This window comes from Lupinus angustifolius, chromosome LG10 (assembly GCF_001865875.1).
Source record: "Lupinus angustifolius cultivar Tanjil chromosome LG10, LupAngTanjil_v1.0, whole genome shotgun sequence".
Lineage (NCBI taxonomy): Eukaryota > Viridiplantae > Streptophyta > Magnoliopsida > Fabales > Fabaceae > Lupinus > Lupinus angustifolius.
The window spans coordinates 5465274-5487971 of NC_032018.1; the positions used below are offsets into that span (position 1 = coordinate 5465274).

General features: G+C 32.6%; 5 protein-coding genes across 7 annotated transcripts; 1 reads left to right on the forward strand and 4 right to left on the reverse strand.

The window, feature by feature from the left end:
* On the reverse strand, positions 3419 to 5929 carry LOC109357863 (probable carboxylesterase 2). Its single transcript, XM_019601920.1, has 2 exons — positions 5428 to 5929; positions 3419 to 4140 (listed from the first exon to the last, which is right to left on the reverse strand). Exons 1-2 carry the CDS (start codon positions 5793 to 5795, stop codon positions 3507 to 3509), a joined length of 1002 nt encoding a protein of 333 aa, XP_019457465.1. The 5' UTR covers positions 5796 to 5929; the 3' UTR covers positions 3419 to 3506.
* On the forward strand, positions 8717 to 11508 carry LOC109358894 (succinate dehydrogenase subunit 5, mitochondrial-like). Of its 2 annotated transcripts, XM_019603381.1 has the most exons (5): positions 8717 to 8735; positions 8797 to 8977; positions 9731 to 10041; positions 10127 to 10312; positions 11148 to 11508. In XM_019603381.1, exons 2-5 carry the CDS (start codon positions 8833 to 8835, stop codon positions 11202 to 11204), a joined length of 699 nt encoding a protein of 232 aa, XP_019458926.1. In that variant the 5' UTR covers positions 8717 to 8735; positions 8797 to 8832; the 3' UTR covers positions 11205 to 11508. The 2 variants fall into 2 exon arrangements, with proteins under 2 accessions (XP_019458926.1, XP_019458925.1); XM_019603380.1 differs by lacking the exon at positions 8717 to 8735 and having other exon boundaries at positions 8740 to 8977.
* On the reverse strand, positions 12372 to 13566 carry LOC109357695. The gene is made up of 2 exons (XM_019601707.1): positions 13175 to 13566; positions 12372 to 12938 (listed from the first exon to the last, which is right to left on the reverse strand). The coding sequence occupies exons 1-2, from the start codon at positions 13340 to 13342 to the stop codon at positions 12489 to 12491; spliced, it is 618 nt and encodes a 205-aa protein (XP_019457252.1). The 5' UTR covers positions 13343 to 13566; the 3' UTR covers positions 12372 to 12488.
* On the reverse strand, positions 14706 to 15689 carry LOC109357827. The gene has a single exon (XM_019601883.1). It carries the CDS (start codon positions 15636 to 15638, stop codon positions 15195 to 15197), a length of 444 nt encoding a protein of 147 aa, XP_019457428.1. The 5' UTR covers positions 15639 to 15689; the 3' UTR covers positions 14706 to 15194.
* Positions 16531 to 21593, reverse strand: LOC109357650. Of its 2 annotated transcripts, XR_002108882.1 has the most exons (8): positions 21031 to 21593; positions 20530 to 20615; positions 20310 to 20451; positions 18181 to 18276; positions 17894 to 18016; positions 17408 to 17670; positions 16719 to 17030; positions 16531 to 16675 (listed from the first exon to the last, which is right to left on the reverse strand). XR_002108882.1 is itself a non-coding variant. In XM_019601636.1 (7 exons), exons 1-7 carry the CDS (start codon positions 21197 to 21199, stop codon positions 16920 to 16922), a joined length of 990 nt encoding a protein of 329 aa, XP_019457181.1. In that variant the 5' UTR covers positions 21200 to 21593; the 3' UTR covers positions 16531 to 16919. The 2 variants fall into 2 exon arrangements, 1 of the variants encoding a protein (XP_019457181.1); XM_019601636.1 differs by having other exon boundaries at positions 16531 to 17030.

Genomic DNA, 22698 nt, shown 5'->3' on the forward strand with positions numbered 1-22698 from the left:
AATGCTTTTGAATATATATGATTGTTGATGAAATGTGTTGAATATTGTATATGAACGTTGTTGGGAACTTTTCTGGGTGCAAGTGATTGAAAAATCATGTTTAAATGTGTTTCGGTTGTCAAAAATGGCAAAAATTGGCATTCTGTCCAGTTTATGTTGCCTGGGCGAGCAAGGCGTCGCCCGGGCGAGCAAAAACCCGGTTAGGCGGGAAAAAAAATTCCAGGATTTTCGCCTGGGCGAACAAGGCGTCTCCGGGGCGAGCAAAAACTCGATTGGGCGGAAAAAAAATTCCAGAACTTAAGGAGTTTCTAGAACTCTCTCGCTTGGGCGATAATACCTTCGCGTGGGCGAGGAAAGTTCCAGTTGATTTAGGATTTCAAGATGAATTGTCGCTTGGGCGACTAGTCCCCGCTTGGGCGAGAGATAAGAATTGTTTTTGACTATTTGGATTGATTGGTTGAAGATGTAATAACCCTAGTATGTGTGATATAAACTACTTTGGTATAACATCGTAATTGAATTAAAAAGTAAAGTATTCAAGGTGTTGGAATTAAATAGTCAAACTCGGTAATTGATTTTAAAGAAAGTATTCCGAGAAGGATGTATGATTTAGGGCGATGCCTAGAAAAGGATACGTGATACCACGGAGCGAGATCGTCTGACCGTAAGTGGCTTGGTCTGGGACCGTCCAGGGTGATTCAGCGATGGTCGTAGTGGTAGGGACGTTACCCTTTGAGTTATGATGTGAATTGGGGCACTACCTAGAAAGGAACCCGAGATACCACGTAGCGAGATCAGCTGACCGTAAGAAGCTTGGTCTGGGACCGTCCAGGGTATTCAGCGATGGTCGTAGTGGTGGGATGTATTTCCTTTGTATTACATGTTAACGTAAGATCGGGACCCACAAGAAGCATTCCTGAGGGAGATGACTTAAGGTGGGCCGAACATGGTAAATAATGATTAAAAGATTTAATCATCTAACTGCGGTTAGTGTTCATATGCATATGGTTAATAATGGAGTAGTGGAGAGGAAATTGACGGTATGACTTAGAGAACCGTGAAGTAAGCAGGGACGACACTGATTAGACAGTGATTCGCCAACAATGTCTTGAGGGAGAGTCTAAGTGAGACGAGTCCCTTGTATTCCTGGGGAGGTACCCTGTTGGATCGGACAGTTCTCACAGGCCAAACTAGGCAATCTCTGACAACCCCTGGATTGCATTCGAGATCAATGAGAGGGATGCCCAGAAAGCGTTTGTACGACCTAGGTCCAGGTAGGACTGTTCCTGAGGGAACCGATCGATCTATTTTAAATTCCTTGCGAGGATATGTTATTTCGGGTGCGTACAAAGTGGCTTGGTATGGGACCTGTACTCTTGATTTGTTTCCGACTAGGTTATTGGGAGGATATTGGTGTAAGGTGGATGATCATGACATAACATGCATATATTGCATTTGTGGAAGTGGTTTCCCACATTTGTGTTGTAAACATCATGCATCATTAACATTATGTACATATTATTACTTGTGGTTATGATATTTGTTTATGAGATGTATGTTGATACATTATTGTTTATGTTGATAAACGGTGGGTTATGATGTCGGTTATAGATAATATATGTGTATGTTATTATTTGGGGTAATGATCCCCACTTAGGTGTTATTTAATTATAATCATGAGATCTCATCGATGAATTATATATTGCTAAATGGTGAATTATGATATTGATGGAAATAAGTGTTGTTTAAATTACATAGGTTGATTTGATAATTGTTTATGAGAACAATTGATGAGTCTGGTTATTCAATGAATTTATGTTCATTAGATGTCTTACTCTCTCTATTTCTCTTCTTTTCTATTGCTTGCTTTTCGGACGTGTGTTCTTCAGATAGACAGCTTTGCTCAGATTTGGAGCTACCCGTCCGTGATGTTCTAGGAGGGGGCATGAGAAATTGAGGAGAGGCAATACCCTAGTCTTGGAGCAAGCCACTAGGAGTTGCTTATCATTTTGGGACTTTTGAAAACAAGGACGACTTCAGTTTGTTCATGTCTTTGTTTAGTGTCTGTTGGCGATGATTAATATTTTCGCCCTTTCTTTTTGGATTTTGTATATGTTAGTGGCGATGTAGTTTCCGCCTTTGTTGATTTAGTTTGTAAGAACTAAAGATGACTTAACTGTTTATATGTATTGTGTTATTTAGGAAATTGTGAATCAGGTTAAGTTATCATTCGATAACGATAAGTTGATTTTCTGCATTTGAGTTACTTAAAGTGATGTCCCGGAAAAGGAAGGTTTTTAAAAAGGAAACAATTTTATACAATCTCTTTCTTCAAAAAAAAATTTACCCATTTTTTCGCAATGTTTTTTAGAAGTATTTTTCGGGGCGTTATACTAACAACCATGTAGGCAATGATAAACAATAAAAAAGAGTAAAAAAATCTATAAAAAGAAATTAAGTAAAGAATTTGAAGAGAGCAAAAAAAACAATATGTCATATGAACTTCAATTTAAACATTTTTTAAAACATTAACCAATTGTGTGCCACCAACTAGGAGTGTAACAGTTCAATTAGGTTTTTTTTGTACATTTCAGGAATCAAATAGAATGATATTGTTGGATTATGCTAATGTTGAATTTTTTTTATGGAAGTCAAACTTCATGATCAATTTGGTTTGGTTCCTTTGGTTTTTTTTTTTTTGCATGTTTTGCAACACATTTTGTATACCATAAGACACTTATTATCTATTTCAATTAACATTTTAGCTAATCATCTCACATTCACATATCAAAAAGTTATATGCACATTTGTATAACACAAACCAAAACAAATCATATATAAAAACTTGACAAAATACTAATATAATGAAAATAATTCAACATAAATTGAACTGAAGTAATGAAAATAATTCAACATTAATCAAACTCAAATAAAGAGAATAATGCTAATAGCCAATATGTCATTTCTTTTAGTCAATATGTCATTTCTTTTAGTCCTTTACTTTATATAAAAGAATGATTTTTTATATATATGGCCATTTCAATTTTAGCGGTTTCTGCACTCCTAAAATTGGAAAGGATAAAATCTTATCCCATCTACCAAACCAATCAAATCCAACCAAATAGTATGAAAAAGTTACTTTATGTTTTTATAATTTTTCTTTTTAAATAGATGACAATTTTTAATTAGAATGAAATACTATAAAACGTGAAAAGTGGAACACCCATTCATACCAACCCAATCTTAAACGGTTACTTCAAAAAAAATACTTTTGAATATACATTTTCCAATTGACCTATACCACACTCTATTCTCATAAGATAGTATACATTAGCTAATTTAGAATATAGATAATTATAACCATATACATATAAAATAACAACCTTCGGTTGAGCATATACAGTTATAATTAAAACAACCATCTTATATAAAACTATAAAAGTAGCATAATACAAGAAAATAGAATAAAGAATAGAAAGAAGATTAGAGTAATTAAGTAATGAAAATTAAACTTCAGGAGGCATATCTCTGTTAAAGAACTCAACCAAACGTTTGATCAAATCTTGTGCCTTGTTACATCCCAATTCATATAGATGAAACCCATGACCCTCTCCTAGAGTCTCTTCAATTTGCACCACACCCAGCCACCCACTCCTACCTAATGCATTATAGTAAAGCCACCCTCTATCCCTAAGCACATCCTTCTCAGCCACACACACCAACACCCTCTTACAACCGAGCCATGCCAAGCTTGGTGCACCCTCAGCAACTGGGTTAACACGTGGGTCATCATTATCTGGCATTGAGGGACACACAAATGACCATAACTTATCTACCGTGGCCTTTCTATCTGGGTCCGAAGCCTCTGAGCCTATTGGTTCTGAACCCCAAAAATATGGGTGGATTAAACAAGCCCCGAGAATTTCAATCCCAAGCTCAAAATCTGGGTCACCAGCAACCATGGCTATATTATGAACTATGTTAGCACCAGAACTATCTCCTGCTAAGAAAACTCTTTCAAAATCTGCATGCTCATTCAACCAAGCCTCGGGTCCAGTGTTTTGTTTATGGGATGCAACCCATTGTAGTGCAGCCCAAGAGTCTTCATATGCTGCGGGGATAGGGTGCTCTGGTGCTAGTCTGATGAATGTAGAAAATATCTAAGGAGCTAATAACACTTCGTCACATTAAAATAATCTTCAACATTCAACCTTATCTGAATAATCAAAAGCTTGGGCTGTGTCTCTTTCCTAACTCAAATTTTGAGAAATGAATAGATAAAAAATGCTTAAAGTATGCTTGGTTGAGGTGAAAAGAGAAAGAAAGAAGGTGAGAATAATATTTTCCTTTGTTTAGTTGAATGAAAAATAAGGAAGGAAATAAAAAAATATTTCTATTACTCATGTCTTTATGTTTTCTTTTGTACATACGAAAACAAATAGAAAAAATTGCACCAGTATTAAAAGTTATAAAATATATATTAAATCATATCCTAAATCAATAGAAAAATAATAAATATTAAATTTTTTAATTGATATAATATGTTTTTATTGGTTTAAGATATAGTTTGAGACATACTTTGTGATAAATAGAAAGACCAAAAAAATCAAAAGTTTGATTCATGTGATAAACATTTATTATGATAGACATTTATACATCACAAAATAGATTAGTTCATTATTCATAGAGTGATACTCTTAATGTACAAAAAATATCATTATTAATAATAATTATATTATTTTCTTTTTACTTTGTTCTTTCATTCTATCGTACCAAACAACTAAAAAATCATAATATTTTTTACTCATTTTTTCTCTCAACTTTTCTTTCCTCAACTTTTCCTTTTATAAACCAAACATAATATAAATTGAGCCTGATGGAAATATTTGACCATCCAAAAGGTGATCTATATTCACTTAAATTATATTTGTCTCAACGGAACATTCTTTATTATTATGAAGGAAATATGTTATTATGCTCTATAAATTAAGGACTTGTTCCTCCTATAAGTATATTGTCAATCAATAATACACTATTAAAGAATTGGTCAAGAGAGATACCAACACCACCACCTGAGTGTTCATTTCAAGTAATAAAGTTTAGTCTACAATTTAAGTCTTACTTATCTTGCTAACAATATAAAGTTTTATATCTTTTCACTTATATTTATGATAATGTATATTTATTACTTGTATTATTATAATTAAAACATCATCAGACTTGGATATACTCCTCTCAAAATGAAGTTAACTTTAAGAAGAAATAAACATATTTAATTTCAAACCAATTGGATGTTCCGGAGTGGATATGCAATCATTTGAGTAATTTTTAATTTTGACCATTCATATCATGTGTCATACATGGTTGTATGGTTAAATTTTTTTGACTAGATATTGTTTTATAAGGTAAAACGATCCATATACCTACCTGTAGTTAACAGATACAGCAACAACTTTGGATTTGGCAACAACTTCAGTTATGTAGTTATGGTAATTTGCAGTGCAGGAGGATGAGACACAGAAGGCACCACCATAGAAGTAAAGTAAGAGAGGGAGCTTGTGAGTGTAGCTAGTAAGGTGTGGAAGGAAGAGACGTGCAGAGATATTGTGTTGTGGGTCAATAGTGATATCTTTGGAGGAAACTCCAGTGGCTTGATCAATGAAGGGTGGAACAAAATCAGTGCCTTTGAACCTCTCAACAGAACCGTTGCTGAAGACACGAATGATGCCGGGGAAATCATGAATTACATGTTCACTTTGGTCTGTGTTAGTTGAGTTTGAGTTTGAGTTGTCCATGTAGATGGAAAGGGTGTGAAGAAAGCAAGAATATGAGGGACAGAAGATACAAGAGTGGGATATCCAGATAACTTTGGGCGGGATATTGTAACGAATATGCACCTCTCTTTCTAGAGGTAGGTGTGGAAGGCTAAAAGAGATATGTTGTTTCTCACTTCTCATCTCCTATTTTAGTTGTATATTTCAATTCAATTAAAGATTATCACACCAATAATCATAAAAATAGAAAGTGGTGTAATGTTATTGATTTGAGATAAATGACAGAAATTTTTTAAAATGGGTAATTCTTGTCTCTCTTATGATATATTGTGAGGAGATTATTTCTATTTTTGTATTATATGAGACAATCATTAAGATAATATATCTTTATCTTCTTATTGATATTCACATATTTGCTTTGTCAATATGTCATTTTTATTTACTTTATGTCCTATCTAATTAGAAAATAAAATAAATAAAAAATTATAAAAACAAAAATTAATATTTTTATATTATTTTGTGAAGTTGGATGATATATGAGCACAATGACGTATCTAGAATCTGAAGACAGGGTGTGCGATATAGGTTAAAAATTAAAATAATAAATATCATTATATAAAATGATGAACACATTAATATAAAAATTACAAAATTTAAATATATTAATCAAATAAGTTATGTATTTCATAGTTGATCTATATGTGACTTCATATTTTCAATCATTAAATTATTAACTTGTTGTCAATGTTATTGAACAATTCTCGCTCAATACAAGTGACTAGACAATCTTTCATTCATGCATTTCTCATTCAATTACGTAACCTATTTTTTATAACTTTCATAGTTAAAATGATTCTTTCTATTGTGTTGTGATACCAAGTAAAATCAATTTTAATTTAAAAAAATAAGCTAATAAGTATACAATGTGTCTTTCACTTTCAAACAACTTATCTAAAAAATTATTGATTCTTTTAAAGAAACAAATTCAATATTAATACACATTTCAATGATGTAACTCTCATATTGGTTATTAAGCATCACCAAATTAATTGGAAAAAAAAAAACGTGAATAAAACTTTGCAAATTCAATTAGTTTTATCATATTAAAATTAGGGAAACCATAATAAATTTCTTTAAGTTACATATCAACAATAGTATAAAATTATTTAACACAACTCTATGAAACATATCATGCTGTTTACAAAGAAAAAGGTAAATATTTTAGACTTATAAAGTTGTTAATAATATACACATTTTTTCAAAAATTCAAGGTGTGCATTTGCACACTCTGAAGGTGCATGTAGCACCGTCACTGTATGAACATGAAATCTTGCTTAGCAGAATGAATATCACATATCATAAATTATATCATACATTAAAATGAATAAATATGAAGCTTTAATTATTTTAATTAATATTACATATTTTGATTAGTGTGTCATATACATTACGATATGTTTTGAAATATGAAATCTTTATTCTTATACATGTCCATCAATAATTAAATAATCTTACTATTTATATTTATAACCAATTTGTATATAATTGTTCAACATTCATTTAAAAGAAAGTTTCACGCTTGTTTATTTTCACTCTTTTTATTTACCAAAAATAAAAAAAATATTATCAATGAAAATGTAAAGTCTCTCTGGTTCGATTGTTCCAAAAACACATTTATTAGAAAAATATTAATACTTATCCCACGTAGAAAAATAATAATATTTAATACAATTTAAGAAAAGTTTTGATGGAAAGACAAGGTTGATCCATTTAAGGGACCAATTTAATAGAAATAAAAAATAGGCAAATAAGTTAATAACAATAATAATAAAAATAAGAAAATAAAAGTATTATTGAAAACGAGATAGGTTGGGATGGAGTTTCTCAATCTCATGAACCTAAAATGGAAATTTTTGAGATTGAGAAAATGAACTTCATTCCTACTTTCATTGGATTTCTAACCCAACCCTGAATATATATATATATATATATATATCAGGTTATTATTACAAAACTCTTGAATGTAGAAATAACTTAAATGAGAACCCATGTTAGTCTAAAAAATGAAAACAATTAATATAAATTATTATATCTTATTTCAATAATGATAAATTAAGAGATAAGTAATATCAATTTTTGAACTAATCATAATTTTAATTATTAATATTAACGTGTTGATAGATATTTCGTATCCGTTGACCCACATTTTGTATTTTATGATATTAAATATTAAATTTGTATTTTTTATTTTAGAGAATTAGAATGTTTTTTATTGGATGTACTTCATGTTATAATTTTTGTATTTATTATAATATCCAACTGAAAATGAGATGTATTAATTATAGTCATCTATGATTATATGATTTTACTTTATAAATACTAGTGTATACAAACACTTCGTGCTTACCGGCGAATATTGTGTGATACTACATATTCAATTTTTATATATTTCATTTTTTGAAATAAAATGTATTTTTGAGTTCGGTGTACTTTATATTATATTTTTTTTGTTTACAATAATGTTTAATTAAGGTGAAATATGTGGTTAATTAATGTATTGATGGTAGTTGCTTATGATTATATAGTTTTTTGTAAAAAATAAATAATGTTAAGGGCAATATAAGAAATGAAAATTACACCATAAAAAAGTTATTTCAAGTTTTAGCTTCATATATAGTATAGATAAAATATTAAGAGCAAAATAGAAAAATAAAATAATGGTGGTAGTTATTTCAACTTGCCTTTATATATAATAAAAATACAGATATAAATATATGATTGTATGTGAGTTGTTAGGTAAATAATATAATGGAAATACCAAACTCAACCTTGGCTAAAAAAACCCAAATTCATTGAAAGTAAATTTTCCAGTCAAATTTGAGGCGACTATTCAAATTTTCCTATTATATGGAGATTATTTTTGCATTTTATCATTTTTACAATGCTTCAACCATTCACTATCTCTCTCTTTTTATAATCAGAAAAGAGAAAAGCGAAAGAAAAGGGGCAAAAGACAAGAAGAGTTGAACGAGTAAGCTAGTTTTGCATAGTGTTGAAGATGGAGAAAATGTTTGCACTAAGATCATTATACCGTTCACTCAGCTTCAGATCTTATCATTTCATCGCACCCGCTGTTACCAACCGTTTCACCACTCCAACCGTTTCTCACATCTCTTCCTATCATCATATTCCTCTTCCTTCAGGTACTCTCTTATTTTGTTAGATTTCTCGTTTCATCAATTTTTATCGATAACCGTTACAATTTGATATATTTGTGCTATGGAATTATCATCATTTTTTTTCCATCGGAATAGTTTATTGGACTTATTGTTTGTCATGTTTATATCATTATAGTCTTAATAGATTCACTTTGAAGCAGAATTTGTAAAACAAACGACTACAAATTTCTCGTTTAAGTTTTTAACATTAATATTTGTATCAGGAATAATATATATGTTGTGGTGAATAATACCTGAATTTAAGCATAATGATAACATAAACATTAATGGTGTAAGTTAGCTTAATTTCTGAAACAAGGAGGGTGCCGAGTTTGTTTTAGTGTTTTGGAGTTTCATTGCTTTGTAAACTTAATGGAATTGCTCTATTTTGTGACTATGCTAAAGGAAGCTTGTCATCATGTTAGTTTCCGATGTTTTTGCTCGTATACATGAGGCTTGCAGACACCATGTGTGTTATGATGTTGGATTTTGTATTATGGTTATGAAATTTGTTGTGGTTTAGACAATAATTTGTGGTGTTAGTTACACCCTGAATCCTTCCTTCTAATAATGAAATTAGACCGCAACAAAATTTGTATGTGTTAAATTGGAAAAGGAAGTTATCTATATTATTTGTTCCGGACATGCTTCATATTTCATTATTTGGTAAGGCTCTGGGTATTATAATTGAAAATGGTTGTTTTATGCTGAATTTGTTTTGCTTGAAAACATCTGTAGAATGCAGGTCTTCTGTCTCAACAAGCTTAGGAAGCATGCGATTTTATAGTGAAGATGTGTCCCACAAGCCTGACATTAACGACCCTCAGCTTCTAAATGCTTTCAAGGATTTGATAGCTGAAAGTTGGGATGAGATTCCAGATTCTGTTGTCTATGATGTTAAGGAAGCTTTATCTAAAAATACCGAGGACAAAGCTGGCAATGAGATTGTGGCCAATGTGTTCAGGGCAGCCGAAGCTGTTGAGGAGTTTAGTGGGATTATAACTACCTTAAGAATGACAATTGATGACAGTGTTGGAATGAGTGGCGAGGTATTTCTATTTTCAAAAATACACTATGGCATTATCTTCTCATTCACCCATCACATAAGTCTGACAATTTAATTTATTTCCCTAGGATGTAAAACCTTTGCCTGATCATATCAAAAATGCTATCCATACCATTTTCGATCGCTATTCCACCTATCTGAATTCCTTTGGGCCTGATGAAACCTATCTGCGGAAGAAGGTGGAGACGGAATTGGGCACAAAGCTGATACACTTAAAAATGAGGTGCAGTGGCCTTGGTGCTGAGTGGGGAAAGGTATCATATATTTTCACTCATCAATATCTTTTATCTAGTAATATTCATTTTTCATAAGTTGTTGCCAATTGTGTATGGGGGAAAGTTTCTAGACCACCATGGCAGCATGGTGGATAGCATAGCTGCTTCCATAATGAAGGAAGATGTTGGATTTTTTTTTCAATATAAAAAGTTATTAATTCAATTTGTAAAAGCGAGTGAGATTAATACTTTATTTATATCATGAAAAGTCATTACAATTAACAAAACCAAAAATATTTGAACTGATACCAAAACACCCATGAAAGAAGATAAAGAGAGAAGGGCTCCAAAGATGCAGTATTGTGTGTTAATTTTTAGAATTCTTACACTGTTTGTCTTGTTATTTCCACTCATAAGACATACACTTAAAATCTCAAGCTCATTGGCTGACTGAGAAAAATGAGTTGAAGTATGCAAAAATCTGACACTTTAACTCTGACATTTGTCATTGTGCCATAATTGATAGCTGCCAGTTCCGTGGATTGTACCATGGTATCACCATTTGAAGATGCCACATGATTGGAAGTTTATTGCGAGGAGCCCCCAAAACCATCATCCCCAATATCAAATTTTGTGCGCACTTGCAAGTTGTGACATCATTTGTCTGTTTTAGTCCTTGAAAAATATGTAGTCAAATGTTATTGCATGACGCATTTGCTAGAAATTGTTTTAACTTGACCATCCCCCTTTTCTGGTTCCTCATTTAATTGTTTTCTCATACAATTTTGGTTGGTGCTCAGTCCTGTGTAGTTATTACATTAATAATTGCAAACTAGTTTCTATTCTCTTCTCTAATATGTTGTTTTTGTTGCAGGTTACGGTTCTTGGAACTTCTGGACTTGCAGGTTCATATGTTGAGCAAAGAGCATAGAGAGAAATATTTTAGAAACAGTGAATGTAATTGTTTGTGTTTTTACATTCTGCTTTTGAAGCCCATAGACCCACAATGATTATTCTCCTGACTTCTTTTGTTGTCAAGCGCTTGATAGCATGAAATAAGAGCGCTTAACTTTGTTAAATGGGAAAATCCACTTACAGTGTTTTCTTAAACTTTCATTTTCATTTCTTGCATAAGCTAACAACTATGGTCAAGTTCTAATGTACTCGTATATATCTTGACAAAATGAAAATAACAAGTCAAGAAGCTACATATTTATATCTTGAGTGTTGCTACTTGTTTGTGTTTTACATCCATTATCTGCGACTGCGAGGATCAGTTACAGAAGATAATACATGAACGCAAATATGATGTCTTATTCAAATGTGACTGTCTTAATGATTCTGAAAATATTTGAATCAAGCAAATGAATGAATTATTTCCTTGACAAAGCAAAACGGTTATGCCAGTTTAGTTTTCCTCATTTTTTCACCTTATCAGCGTTTTAGAAACCAAATGTTGTTTTAGTTGGAAAGAAATGACAGCTATGTTAATTGATATTGGTCGTGGCTGTTCATGTCCCTCTGTATCAGTCCAGAAATTGAAGCCACGATTGTATGATTTGAATGTATAAGACTCCTCCAAAATGAGTCTGAGCCTAAGAATAATTCATTCATAATTAGCTAAAGTATATTAAGATTTCAACCTACTTTAACAGTCACTCAGATTTGATTAAAGGAATGATGTTTCTCTTAACTAAATTGAGGTAAGTAAATGAATAGTTCATGTCTAAATTTTTAGATGAATGCCAGTTAAAGTTCTTGTGTAACATTGATTTCTGTAACATTGTAGTATACTTTCTTTTATTGAAATAATTTTCTCTCTACATTGTATATATGCTATAGTTGATTAAACAAAATATTTATATCCATAAAAGGAATATGTTACAATGTTACAAAAAATCAATCCAAATCCATGTTTCTCACCTACATTGCAGACTGTTCATATCACAGAGTTGATGACAGGGAGATATCATGAAGTTCCTGTTACTTTAGTTGGTAATGTAGTGATAGCAAGATTCAGAAAACAGCTTGGTAGTGAGTCATGTGTTATGAAATGGTATCAGAATTTCTTAATTCTGTATCATGTGGGTATCATGACTATAGTGTAGTCAAAGATAGTGTTATCCCTTATTCATTAATCTTCAACTACATTCTGCTTGTTACAATTGCTCAAATAATAGGAATAGGAAAAACAATAAGTGAAAGTTATTTAAACTCAGGCATCTTTAGTTCTTCTCTGTATTTTACTTGACAACCAAGAATCAGAAGGTGACTTAGGCAGTGGTGGAAGTAACACAGCTTTGCGGCACAGACCGAAAGGCCATCCCTCACAATGAGAAAACTCCTGAATTATCGAACGCCTCCAATTTTTTGAGAGCTCAAGGTCATTCATGCTTGAACATCTCGAAAGATTCGTCTTCACAGAGTAAAATGCATCCATGCTCATAGCATTCGAAGAACAGCACGAGAAACAACTTTTAACAGACAAAAATTCTCTTTCGTCGTGTTCTTCATCACCCTCTTTCCTTTCTTTTGGTGCCATTGTCTGAGTGAAATACAATTCTCTTGCTGCAGGTGAGGATAGCAAGGAGAAATTATCTGTCAACAGGTTTGGCTTGTGCTTCTGTTTTTCCATGATTCGGCTTCGAACTGTTGAGACAATCACCTGTGGAAGCAGCAAAAATAGAACAATAAAACAATCAAGTTCGAAGTTTAACATTGAAGTGAAGAATTTTTCAAAGGATAAAACTTAGTGTTGTTCTCTCTATGTACTCGTGATGTAGCGTCAATAAGAACATAACATGTGTAACAAAACATATGTAACATGTTATAACTTTATTGGAGAACAACACCATATACACTTAGTTTATGAAGGTTGAGTAGTGAGGTTAATGTTACTACTTCCTGTTCCTCATCGAGATCACTGATCGACCACTCCTCCTCAAGGCTCGCACTCGAAAGCTGTCGACTAAAAGTTTGGCAATGGGAAAACACTTCCTTCAGAATAGCTGCAAAATATTTGCATTTCTTTGGGTGGTTTGATGGCTCTTCATGGTAGAAGACACCCATTGTTAAGATTCATTAATAAACTTGTCACATAAGAGTATATATTTATATATTGAGCCACCAATATTATTGTGTATACGCACTATTGTATATTTGTATTGATGCTCAAATTGACCTGCTTTATTGATAGTGGCCTTGCAGCGTAAAAATCTTAATGTCCTTTAAGATAAAGGCATGTTAAAATGGCCTAAAGGACACTTTAACAAATAGCATGAAAATTCATTGTAGGATTCAAATGCTTATTTGACTGATATATAACCTTTGGTGAACCTTCATGAATTTGTATATATTTCTGTGTTTAAGTGGTGGTGCCTATTCAGAGTTACACTTTAAGCTAAAGTCTTGGTTAATAGGACGTGCCACCCAACAGATACTGTTATTTGATAAATTTGATTGGTTAATGGTTATCCTCCAATTGAAGTTGTTTCTTGAAAAATAATTCAGAAAGGGACAAGAGCATTAGTGGCATTTTCACATCATTTTGAAATTGACTGGCATGAGATAAAAAGGGATTCTGTATAGTGTATACCAAAATAGATTTGGAGATAATGAAAGGAAACTTTTCTTTAACAATCTGATTCATTGAATTGCAAGACAACTAATATTCAATGGGTCTACAAGTTTATGTATGGACCATTTTCTCATATTTGTTACAGTATTCATCTTATACATTTTCCTTTATGCAAGTTAACCTTCTTCCTTGATAACCTAATTAACTACTAGTAGGTTGAAAAACCTGGTAAGATTAAGACTTGGTTGTTGTTGTAGGTTGAAAAACCCGGACCTCCATTATTATCAGATTCGGCTCATATTTGAAAGCAAAATTTGGAAGGCAAACAGACTGCTGCATATGATCAATATTTTTCAACATATATATAAGTAACATTCGAATAATGTTATACATACACTTATATCCGTATCACCTCATATTTATACGTTTTATCATTTGATTGCAACTAGTTCTGTGTCATGTTCATACATACCTATACTTTGGTTGTGCTACATATCCCAAGTGTAAGTGGAATTGCATATAAAACTTTATACGCAAAATTGAATCAGTTGTCAAAAAAGGATTTTAAATACTTACTATAGAAGATTCATACAGATATATGCAAAAACAATTAAATTAAATAAATCTCTTTTGACATTCTATTCAATTGTAGTAGTAATTACATGAAAGGGGGTTCATGACAAGTTACCCTCACTCCATGTTAAAGACTCCAATTGCACAAACCCACCCTACACTACTATTGACACATTACAACAAGCTTAACTTCAATCAAAATACAACAATCAAATCCAAGGCTTTAAGTTGCAGTGGGTTACCCCAATTACTGTGATAATATCAAAAATTTGGAAGTCTCTGTAATCATAATGCAACCACAGTTACAAGTGTGCAGCAATATCTAACCATTCAATGAAGCATTTCATGGTCCTAAATTGCAGCCCATAACTTCAAATACAATTGCAATATTACAGTTTTGATAATTTTCACCATAGTTACAAGGTTCCCCCATTTAACTTATCTAACACGTACCAAATTATGCATAGCACCTACCAAATTCCGCATACAGTGTAGCACATATCGAGTTCGTCATAAAAAAGTCGTGTACAAGTAATATAAAAACTGACAAATCGCATAGAACTGGATAACACCACACGAACCACTACCACCATGTAACCATGCAACTATGATCTCCACATTCCCATCACAGTTGCAACTGCATTTATACACAATTTGCGATAATCACAATCCATGAATGCAATTGCAACTACATTGATCACATTATTTTTACAATTGTTCACAATTAAAAACCATTATTAACATATCAGTAGTAAAAAACACGATATTATTTCAATTCGCAGATCTCTGGAGCTGAATAGAAGTAAGAGAAATCAAAGAATTGAGCTTAGAAACAGCAGAAATCTTATCAGGCGGACATTTAGAGAGAGAGAGATTCAAAGAACGAAGAGCTTCATCAAGCTTTCCAGAAGCCAAGGCGGCACAACCTGCCTTATAAGCCTCATCAGCCATGCGTGCGTCGTATTGATCGGATTCAGAGGTGTTCGCGGCGGCGGAGGAGGAGGAAGAAGCGGTGGTGGAATCGAGGAGAGCGGTGGCGCGTGAGTATTCGAGATTGGAAATTGCGGAATCGATCTCAGACATTAAAGCTTCTGGTGTGGCGGCGATAATCTTGACGCCGTCGTATACACTCCAACGGAGCTTTCCTTCACCGAAACCCGAATCCATGACACTGTGAATTCGAATTCTAATTGGAAATGGTGAACAATGTTTCATTGGTGCCACATTTTCTTCGATATAACAACTATTACAAAACCTATTGATATAGATTGTATTTGTGGATTATTATTTTATTTTTGGATTATGATTTTAGATTGGTTTTTTGTACAATCAAAGTATCTAATTATTTTTTTGGAGCAAAAAAACTAATTCACTAACATTGAAGATTCTGTGGGCCTTATATTATTGGATAACGTTGTGTCGATATTTTAGATAGGGTTTAATACTAAGTTTTTTTAATAACTTTTGGATTTATTTTCTCCATCACTCCATTTTTAGTTGTTTGTTATGGAGTTTAAAATTTGGCAATAGTCATCATTTTGTTAAGATTTGTGAAGATCTTTTTGTGTTTATTATCACTTTGTTTAGTGTCACCTATGACTAATTATTTTTTTATGATTTGTTTAATATACCTTCTATTCATTAATGAAATGTGGCAAGCATGAAAACCATTTGTGGAGGATTAACCATACATTAACACAATTTAAATTATTAGCCACCAACTAGGCCTAGATGACTTGAGCTTGATGCATGCACAAATCTTTTTCACTCTTGAGAAGATATCTTACATGAAAATAAAAACCAAAATCTGTTACCAATTTTGTTTGATTAACATTTTAGTGGAAACTTTGGGACATTCTTAATTTTTTCTGTACTACCAAGGGTATCCCTAATTCTTTTTTGATAAGAAATTAATCTATTTCGGGATTGTAACTGCACCTCTCAACACATGTCGCTCTTAAGAATTGAACTATTGACTTTTTGATCATCCTAAGAATCTACTAAGAACTTACACCACTAGACCTACACATCGGTGTACATGATTGGTTTGTAGGGTATATAGTGTGTATTACATGTATGAATAGAAAAGAAGGCAGAAAGATCATCAACAACATTAGGAACAACAACTACATTATCATTATGAGTAGTATATTGAATCTCATAATTACAACCAATTATGATATCAGATAGCTTACAACAAAATAACTTCCTCATTGGTTAAGTAAGTTACCTCTCCTCATTGTTAAACAGTTCTTGGGGGAAAATCCTTGGTTTTTTAACCAAGTCCTAAATGACTATTGATGAAAACCCTTTGCTCCTCATTTCAAATCTTTTAACAGAAATAGGAAAAATCATGTTGAAGAACAGTATACATCCACAAAGCATGACAATGGCTTTGCCTAAGCTAGCTTTGTGTGCATGTAACCTCGATTCCTCGAAGGTAGATCCGGACTCTGCTTGGTCATGTTATGTTAACATTAGTGTTGGTTGATTTACTCATTGACTGACAACTCCAGAAGCCCACGGAAGGATCACTGGTGCGGATGGGTGTGAGTTTCGATACCATTCTGGATACCTGTCCTTAAAAGTTGGTTTGGGTTTCTCAGCCTGGATTCAGAATATCAAGAGTATATTAGCCAGGAGAGAAATTTATAGAGTAGATAATAGTTAAAAGTTCAGGTGCATTATCACATAGGTAGTTTTGGTAGATATGTCAGAACAGAACGAAGTAAAAAACATGAGTTTTGTTTTCTGTTTGGTGAATTCTGTAATCAGAACAGAACAGGATTACAAGATAAAAAGTAGAACATTTTAGTTCCACCAAAAGTGGTGAAACCAAAGAGAATAGAACATAATGTTCTCTCTTGTCCAATTCTGTTCTGTACAGGCACCAATACTACCATAGAGTTAAAGTATCAAAGACAAGCAAATACATAGAGAAGAGGCAAACTAGTGAATAGTCACATTGATGAAGTACATCTTACATATTTCAGCCAACATTCCATATGTTTGTGCTGATAGATATCTGGAGAATGACACCCAAACTCGGAAGGGCAATAAACCCAAATATTGCATTTCTTTTCGCCTTCTTTAGCAAGTTTAGCCTGGTCCAAGCATGCCTGACAGCAATCAGCTGCACTATCTTTGTGGTGAGTAAGACCCCATCTTACGGCATCACCACCATAATCTGTGTGAAGTTCAGCATTGCACTCAGGTTGAAGGGGCCTGCCAGGTAGAATTTCATCCTCTGGAGAAAAAGTATACTCGTTAAATACAACAATTAACTTTCTGCATGGAAAAATATATGCAGATTTCAATATTCTACCACAAAAGGCATGCAAATTAAGTTATCAACTGAATCTGTCATCATGAAAATGATTTTTCTACTGTTTGGGGGAGGGGCTAATAGAGAGAGTGAAACTGTAAAAGGAAGATGATAAATTTATTTTGACTGGAGAAACTGGTATTACCAAACTCCTCTACTAGAGGAGGTTTGTCATCATGTTCTTCATTAGTAACATTAACAGGTATCCAAAGGCCGATTTCTTCGGAAAACACATCCCAACCAAACTCCAAAGCTCTTGCTAGCATCCCTAGGAAGATGAAATAAAGCATTCATTACTAGTGTGCAAAGAGACATACATAATCTAAAAGTAACAATCTATCAACTCAAATAGTCAAATGCTTTTCTACTTGTTTATTATAGAATACAATCAACTCGAATATCAGAAAGGCATCAGAAAATCAATGTTCATACCTGCCTCTTCATGTGGGATGGTTGAGTTGGAAGTCCCTCTAACAAGAGCCAACTTAACTTCTTTCAGTCTTTCCTTGCGCCAATTTTTAACTGCCTCTGTATAGAATCAATCAGTGTTAAAAATATGTTAGTACTAAAATATCTTCCAAATTCTTAAATCCACATCCACATAAAACCACCAAATTAAATGCATAAAACAAAAAATGGAAGTAACAGAAGAGGAACCTCATTCTGACAGAAAAGTTTGCCACGTGATATCAAAGAAATGACTGATTATGCACTATTGAAGAAAAATATTACTTCACATACTGAAAAAAATAATATTAAAAATAATTCAAACACAACAGCGTGCACAGCCTAGAGCATGAGGCTCTCACATGGTGGGGTCTGGGGAAGATAAATGTATGTCATCTAATTCTTTTTCACCTTTTTACGAAGGGTGTACAATAATAGAACCAAATTAAGCTGTTAAAATTTAATGCTATGCTTTGTTGAGAGGAACAAAATCAAGAATATCCTACAATTAAGCTATGTCTTACTAAATATGTCTCTCCTGTTTTTACTCCCTGCTTCCCAGCCTTAAAAGGAAACAATAGATCCAACACTTCCAGATTGAAGCTTCAACTCGGCATCATGAAGTCCAATATACTGATTTTCATCCCAAAATCAAGTCAGTCCCCGCTTCACATTTTAAATGAATACCATACATACTTGTTGGTCTCTCTACCTCCACATGATATTTTCTATATTTCACATTGTTTTATCAGAAATTTCATGATAACAAATGATGTTTTGGTAAAAAAATGTGGTGTCACTTGGCCAAATATTTGTTCAAGTTATATACACACAGATGTGAAATGTTGAATAATATTTTGCTCTTGCAAAGAATCAAAATGAATAATCCATTTTCTAATTAAATATTAAACTTATTCTTTCAAGGTGAAATACAATGATCTTGAAAGGGTGTAGGATAGTGATTTCTAATCTTAAGCATTATAGTTATCATTACATGTGTGGAGGAAACCAATAGAAGCCCCCATAAGGAAAGTAGATCAAATGGGGTTACTAGGGGGAGAGGGAGGCCAAGAAAAACTATAGGCGAAACAACTAAGAAAGGCTTAGAGATCAACGCATTGTAAATAAACATGATTTATGATAAAGCATTACGGTTTCATTCGATCCATATATCTGACCCCACCTAGTGGATTAAGGCTTGGTTGTTATTGTACATGTTTCAAAACCTTGAAAACTCTTGCTCTTAAGTCTGAATAAGAGCCAATCATGCAACAAACAACCATTGCAATGTCATCCAACTCCTTTGTAACATGAGGCTAATAATCACACCTTGTCATCGAACCAGATAATTATATCCAGAAAAGGTTCAGATAAATCAAATTATGCCCCCTTAGAACTTGTTTTAGAACGTGAATACAATTCAAAATGGTCTCTTCCAAAGTTTAAGAGTGAGAAGAAAGTAATAGAAGAAAAGGGATAGCTGATGATCATATCAGAGCAATTTCGACAGAAAGATAATCCAATTTACATTTGAAACATCAAACAGCTAGTTGCCTCCTTGAACAACAAAACATAAACAAAATGATTATACAGCAAGTAGCAAACCTTCAAAATGAAAAGGCAACATTTATAACAGATCATATATAATGGAGTTCATCTATGCTGCAGCCCTTGTATCTACGTAACAGTTATGCAGTGCATAGGGGGAGGAACAGTATGCTCTGAAGGAAAGTGAAAAGTAAAAAAAAAGTCAAATCATGTAAGTCTAAGTGAAAGTGATTATGTTAATACGAGATCCTGGACCTTCTTGCATCCTATAGTGATATCATTAATTCTAGCACCAATCAAGTTGTCCATGTAAAATTGGTATTAGTTTTCCTATAAAATAAAAATTGATAAACAAGCAACAGCGAAACTCTGCACTTTGCACCTCTTATGAAGAGTAGTGACCAAGTACATGACAGTTCCTACCATCCTTTTTGAAATTCAAAGTTTTAACGTAAAGAGTGTTAATAACTTAATACACAAAAACGATTCTCAAATTCTCAATGCCTAATTAAATCATAGGAGGAATAATACATACTTATCAGAATAATTCACAAAAATACGCTCACCTCGCTCCTTAGCCATGCCTGTGCTATTGCTATTCAAGCTCCTTAGTCTCACCAAGATCTCATCAAGTATTTTTTGTTTCAAATGCTGAGGCAACTCAACCGCCACATTTTCACTTGAAAATTCCCCTTCCAATTCCTTCGCCTTTTTTGCACAACGATACCATCATTAACTGACTTTGATATTAATTTCAGAACAAGTGATACTAAAAACAGCTCTTACCCATTTCATCAACTCCACTGGCTTATATGCCTTCCGGATTTGAATTGATTCTTCCATTTTCTTTATCTGATCTGGTTTATACACAACTAAAAATACAATAGAAACCAAACCAAAAATAGGTTAACAAAAATTGAACTTATACTTCCAGTCTTAAAAAAACACCAGGAACAGAATACATGTTCTTTTATATGTTCGGTACAGTACATTGAGATTAAAAGTGATGAAACTAAGTTGCATTTGGCAGACATGTACATAAGGAATATATGAATTCCATTATTGGTGTATTCTACAAACAAAACAGTACAAGACGTAAGACTAAAAATATAACATTTTGGTTCCAAAAACAGAAATTTTGTCTAAAGAGACAAGAAAATGATGACATCCTATTACATACTATTCAGTATATGCGCCAAAAGCTACCTTTGTTTCATTTCTTATGGTTTTGATTTGAGCCTTTTCATTTTGTATAATAATTGAGGAAAGATAAAGATAGAAACTTACAGTTCCGGGAAATGCTACCAGAGTAGATATAAAGAGAGGAAGAAAGGGAACGAATACAATAGAGGGAAACAACAATGTTGAAAAAGCAAATAATGAGAGTGATTTTCTTGTAAGAACAAATCCATTCCCCTCCTAACATCTCTTTTCTTTTTTCCTTTTTTATCCTCATCCCACCATTGCCCACTTTCTCTTTCTTCGAAAACTCGGAATAAAGGTTTCAACTTTGATAATACCAATTGATAGATAGATAGATCTTCAAAATTGACAACGTTGTTGTTGTTGTGTATTGTTCACACTCACGGAATGTTTGATTCGGCTTTTGTTGTTGTGGTGGTGGTCGTGTGCTAAAGTACGCTATTGTTGTTGTTTTTTGAGGTGGTGGGGGTTTGATGAATCACCTAATCATTTCGGTGGTTCTCGACATCATTGATGGTAGACCTGCTGGTCGTGCTAAAACGCGCTACTGTTTTCTGTTGATTCAGGCTAACGTGCGCCTGTTTTTGCAAAATGGATTTTCTCCCTTCTTTTCTTTAACTAGCTCATGACCCTCATTTCTAACCTCAACATGAGTGTAATGCATATGTCATTGGTTAAAAAAATGTATGCACTTAGTTTTTTACAATTATTCATTGTTCATTTTTAGTATTAACTCTAAAATAAAAATATATAATACGAATGAATAAATAGTGGATAATCTATTGATTATGTAAAAAAAATTATATAGTCAATGCAAAATATTACACTCGTAATACTTTATACAATATTATTGCATATTTGTATTGATCTTGCATGAGTATTATATATGTTCTGTAGAGACATACTCACAATTCATATATAGTCTTCACAATAAAGTGTTTGGTAATACTCTAGGTTTTTAATTAAAGATTTATATAGTTAGCATATTGTTTTTTATATTTAAAAGTTACTGTACTTTTTTATATTTCATCAGATTATGAATAAAAAAGTAATTTATTTTGAGGCGTGTGATTATCCCTTTCAACAACTTAATATTTTGTTCATCCTTAACATGATTTTACACTATTAAATCAATATTTTGTTGGTATTTAAAAGTTAATATTGATTAAATATAAACTGAAAATATAATGAGAATGTAAAATTTCTTCTATTATCACTATATACATTTTCTATTTAGATTTAATATGTATACACGTATGGTGTAAGTGTTTTTTACACTTTCAGCAAATTATTTATCATTAATTTATTAACTATCATGAACTCTTAAACAAAAGTAATACAAATCAATAGTAAATGATATGTTGACAATGCAAAAAACTGTACATTATCAATACACAGGTTTTAAACTCTTTCTATTTATGATCAACATTCATATTTGTTGATATTGAGCTTACATAATATCATAACATTCATCAACTTGAGCTAACCCAAATAAAGAATAGTCATGGATTCTAAAGCCCATAAATCAAAACTAATGAACACAATTCCAATAAATAAACTCAATAAGAAAAGACTCAATGAAAATAGAAAACTAAAATTCTGAAAAGAAATTGTTGATCAAAGGCTATCCAATTATCATCAAAGAAGAAGGAAACAGAAACTTGTTTGGGCTTGTCCATTTTTATCACCAATGGTAGTAATAGTGCATTTCCATGTATCATGGGCTATGAAGAGAGATTACATGTGCCGATT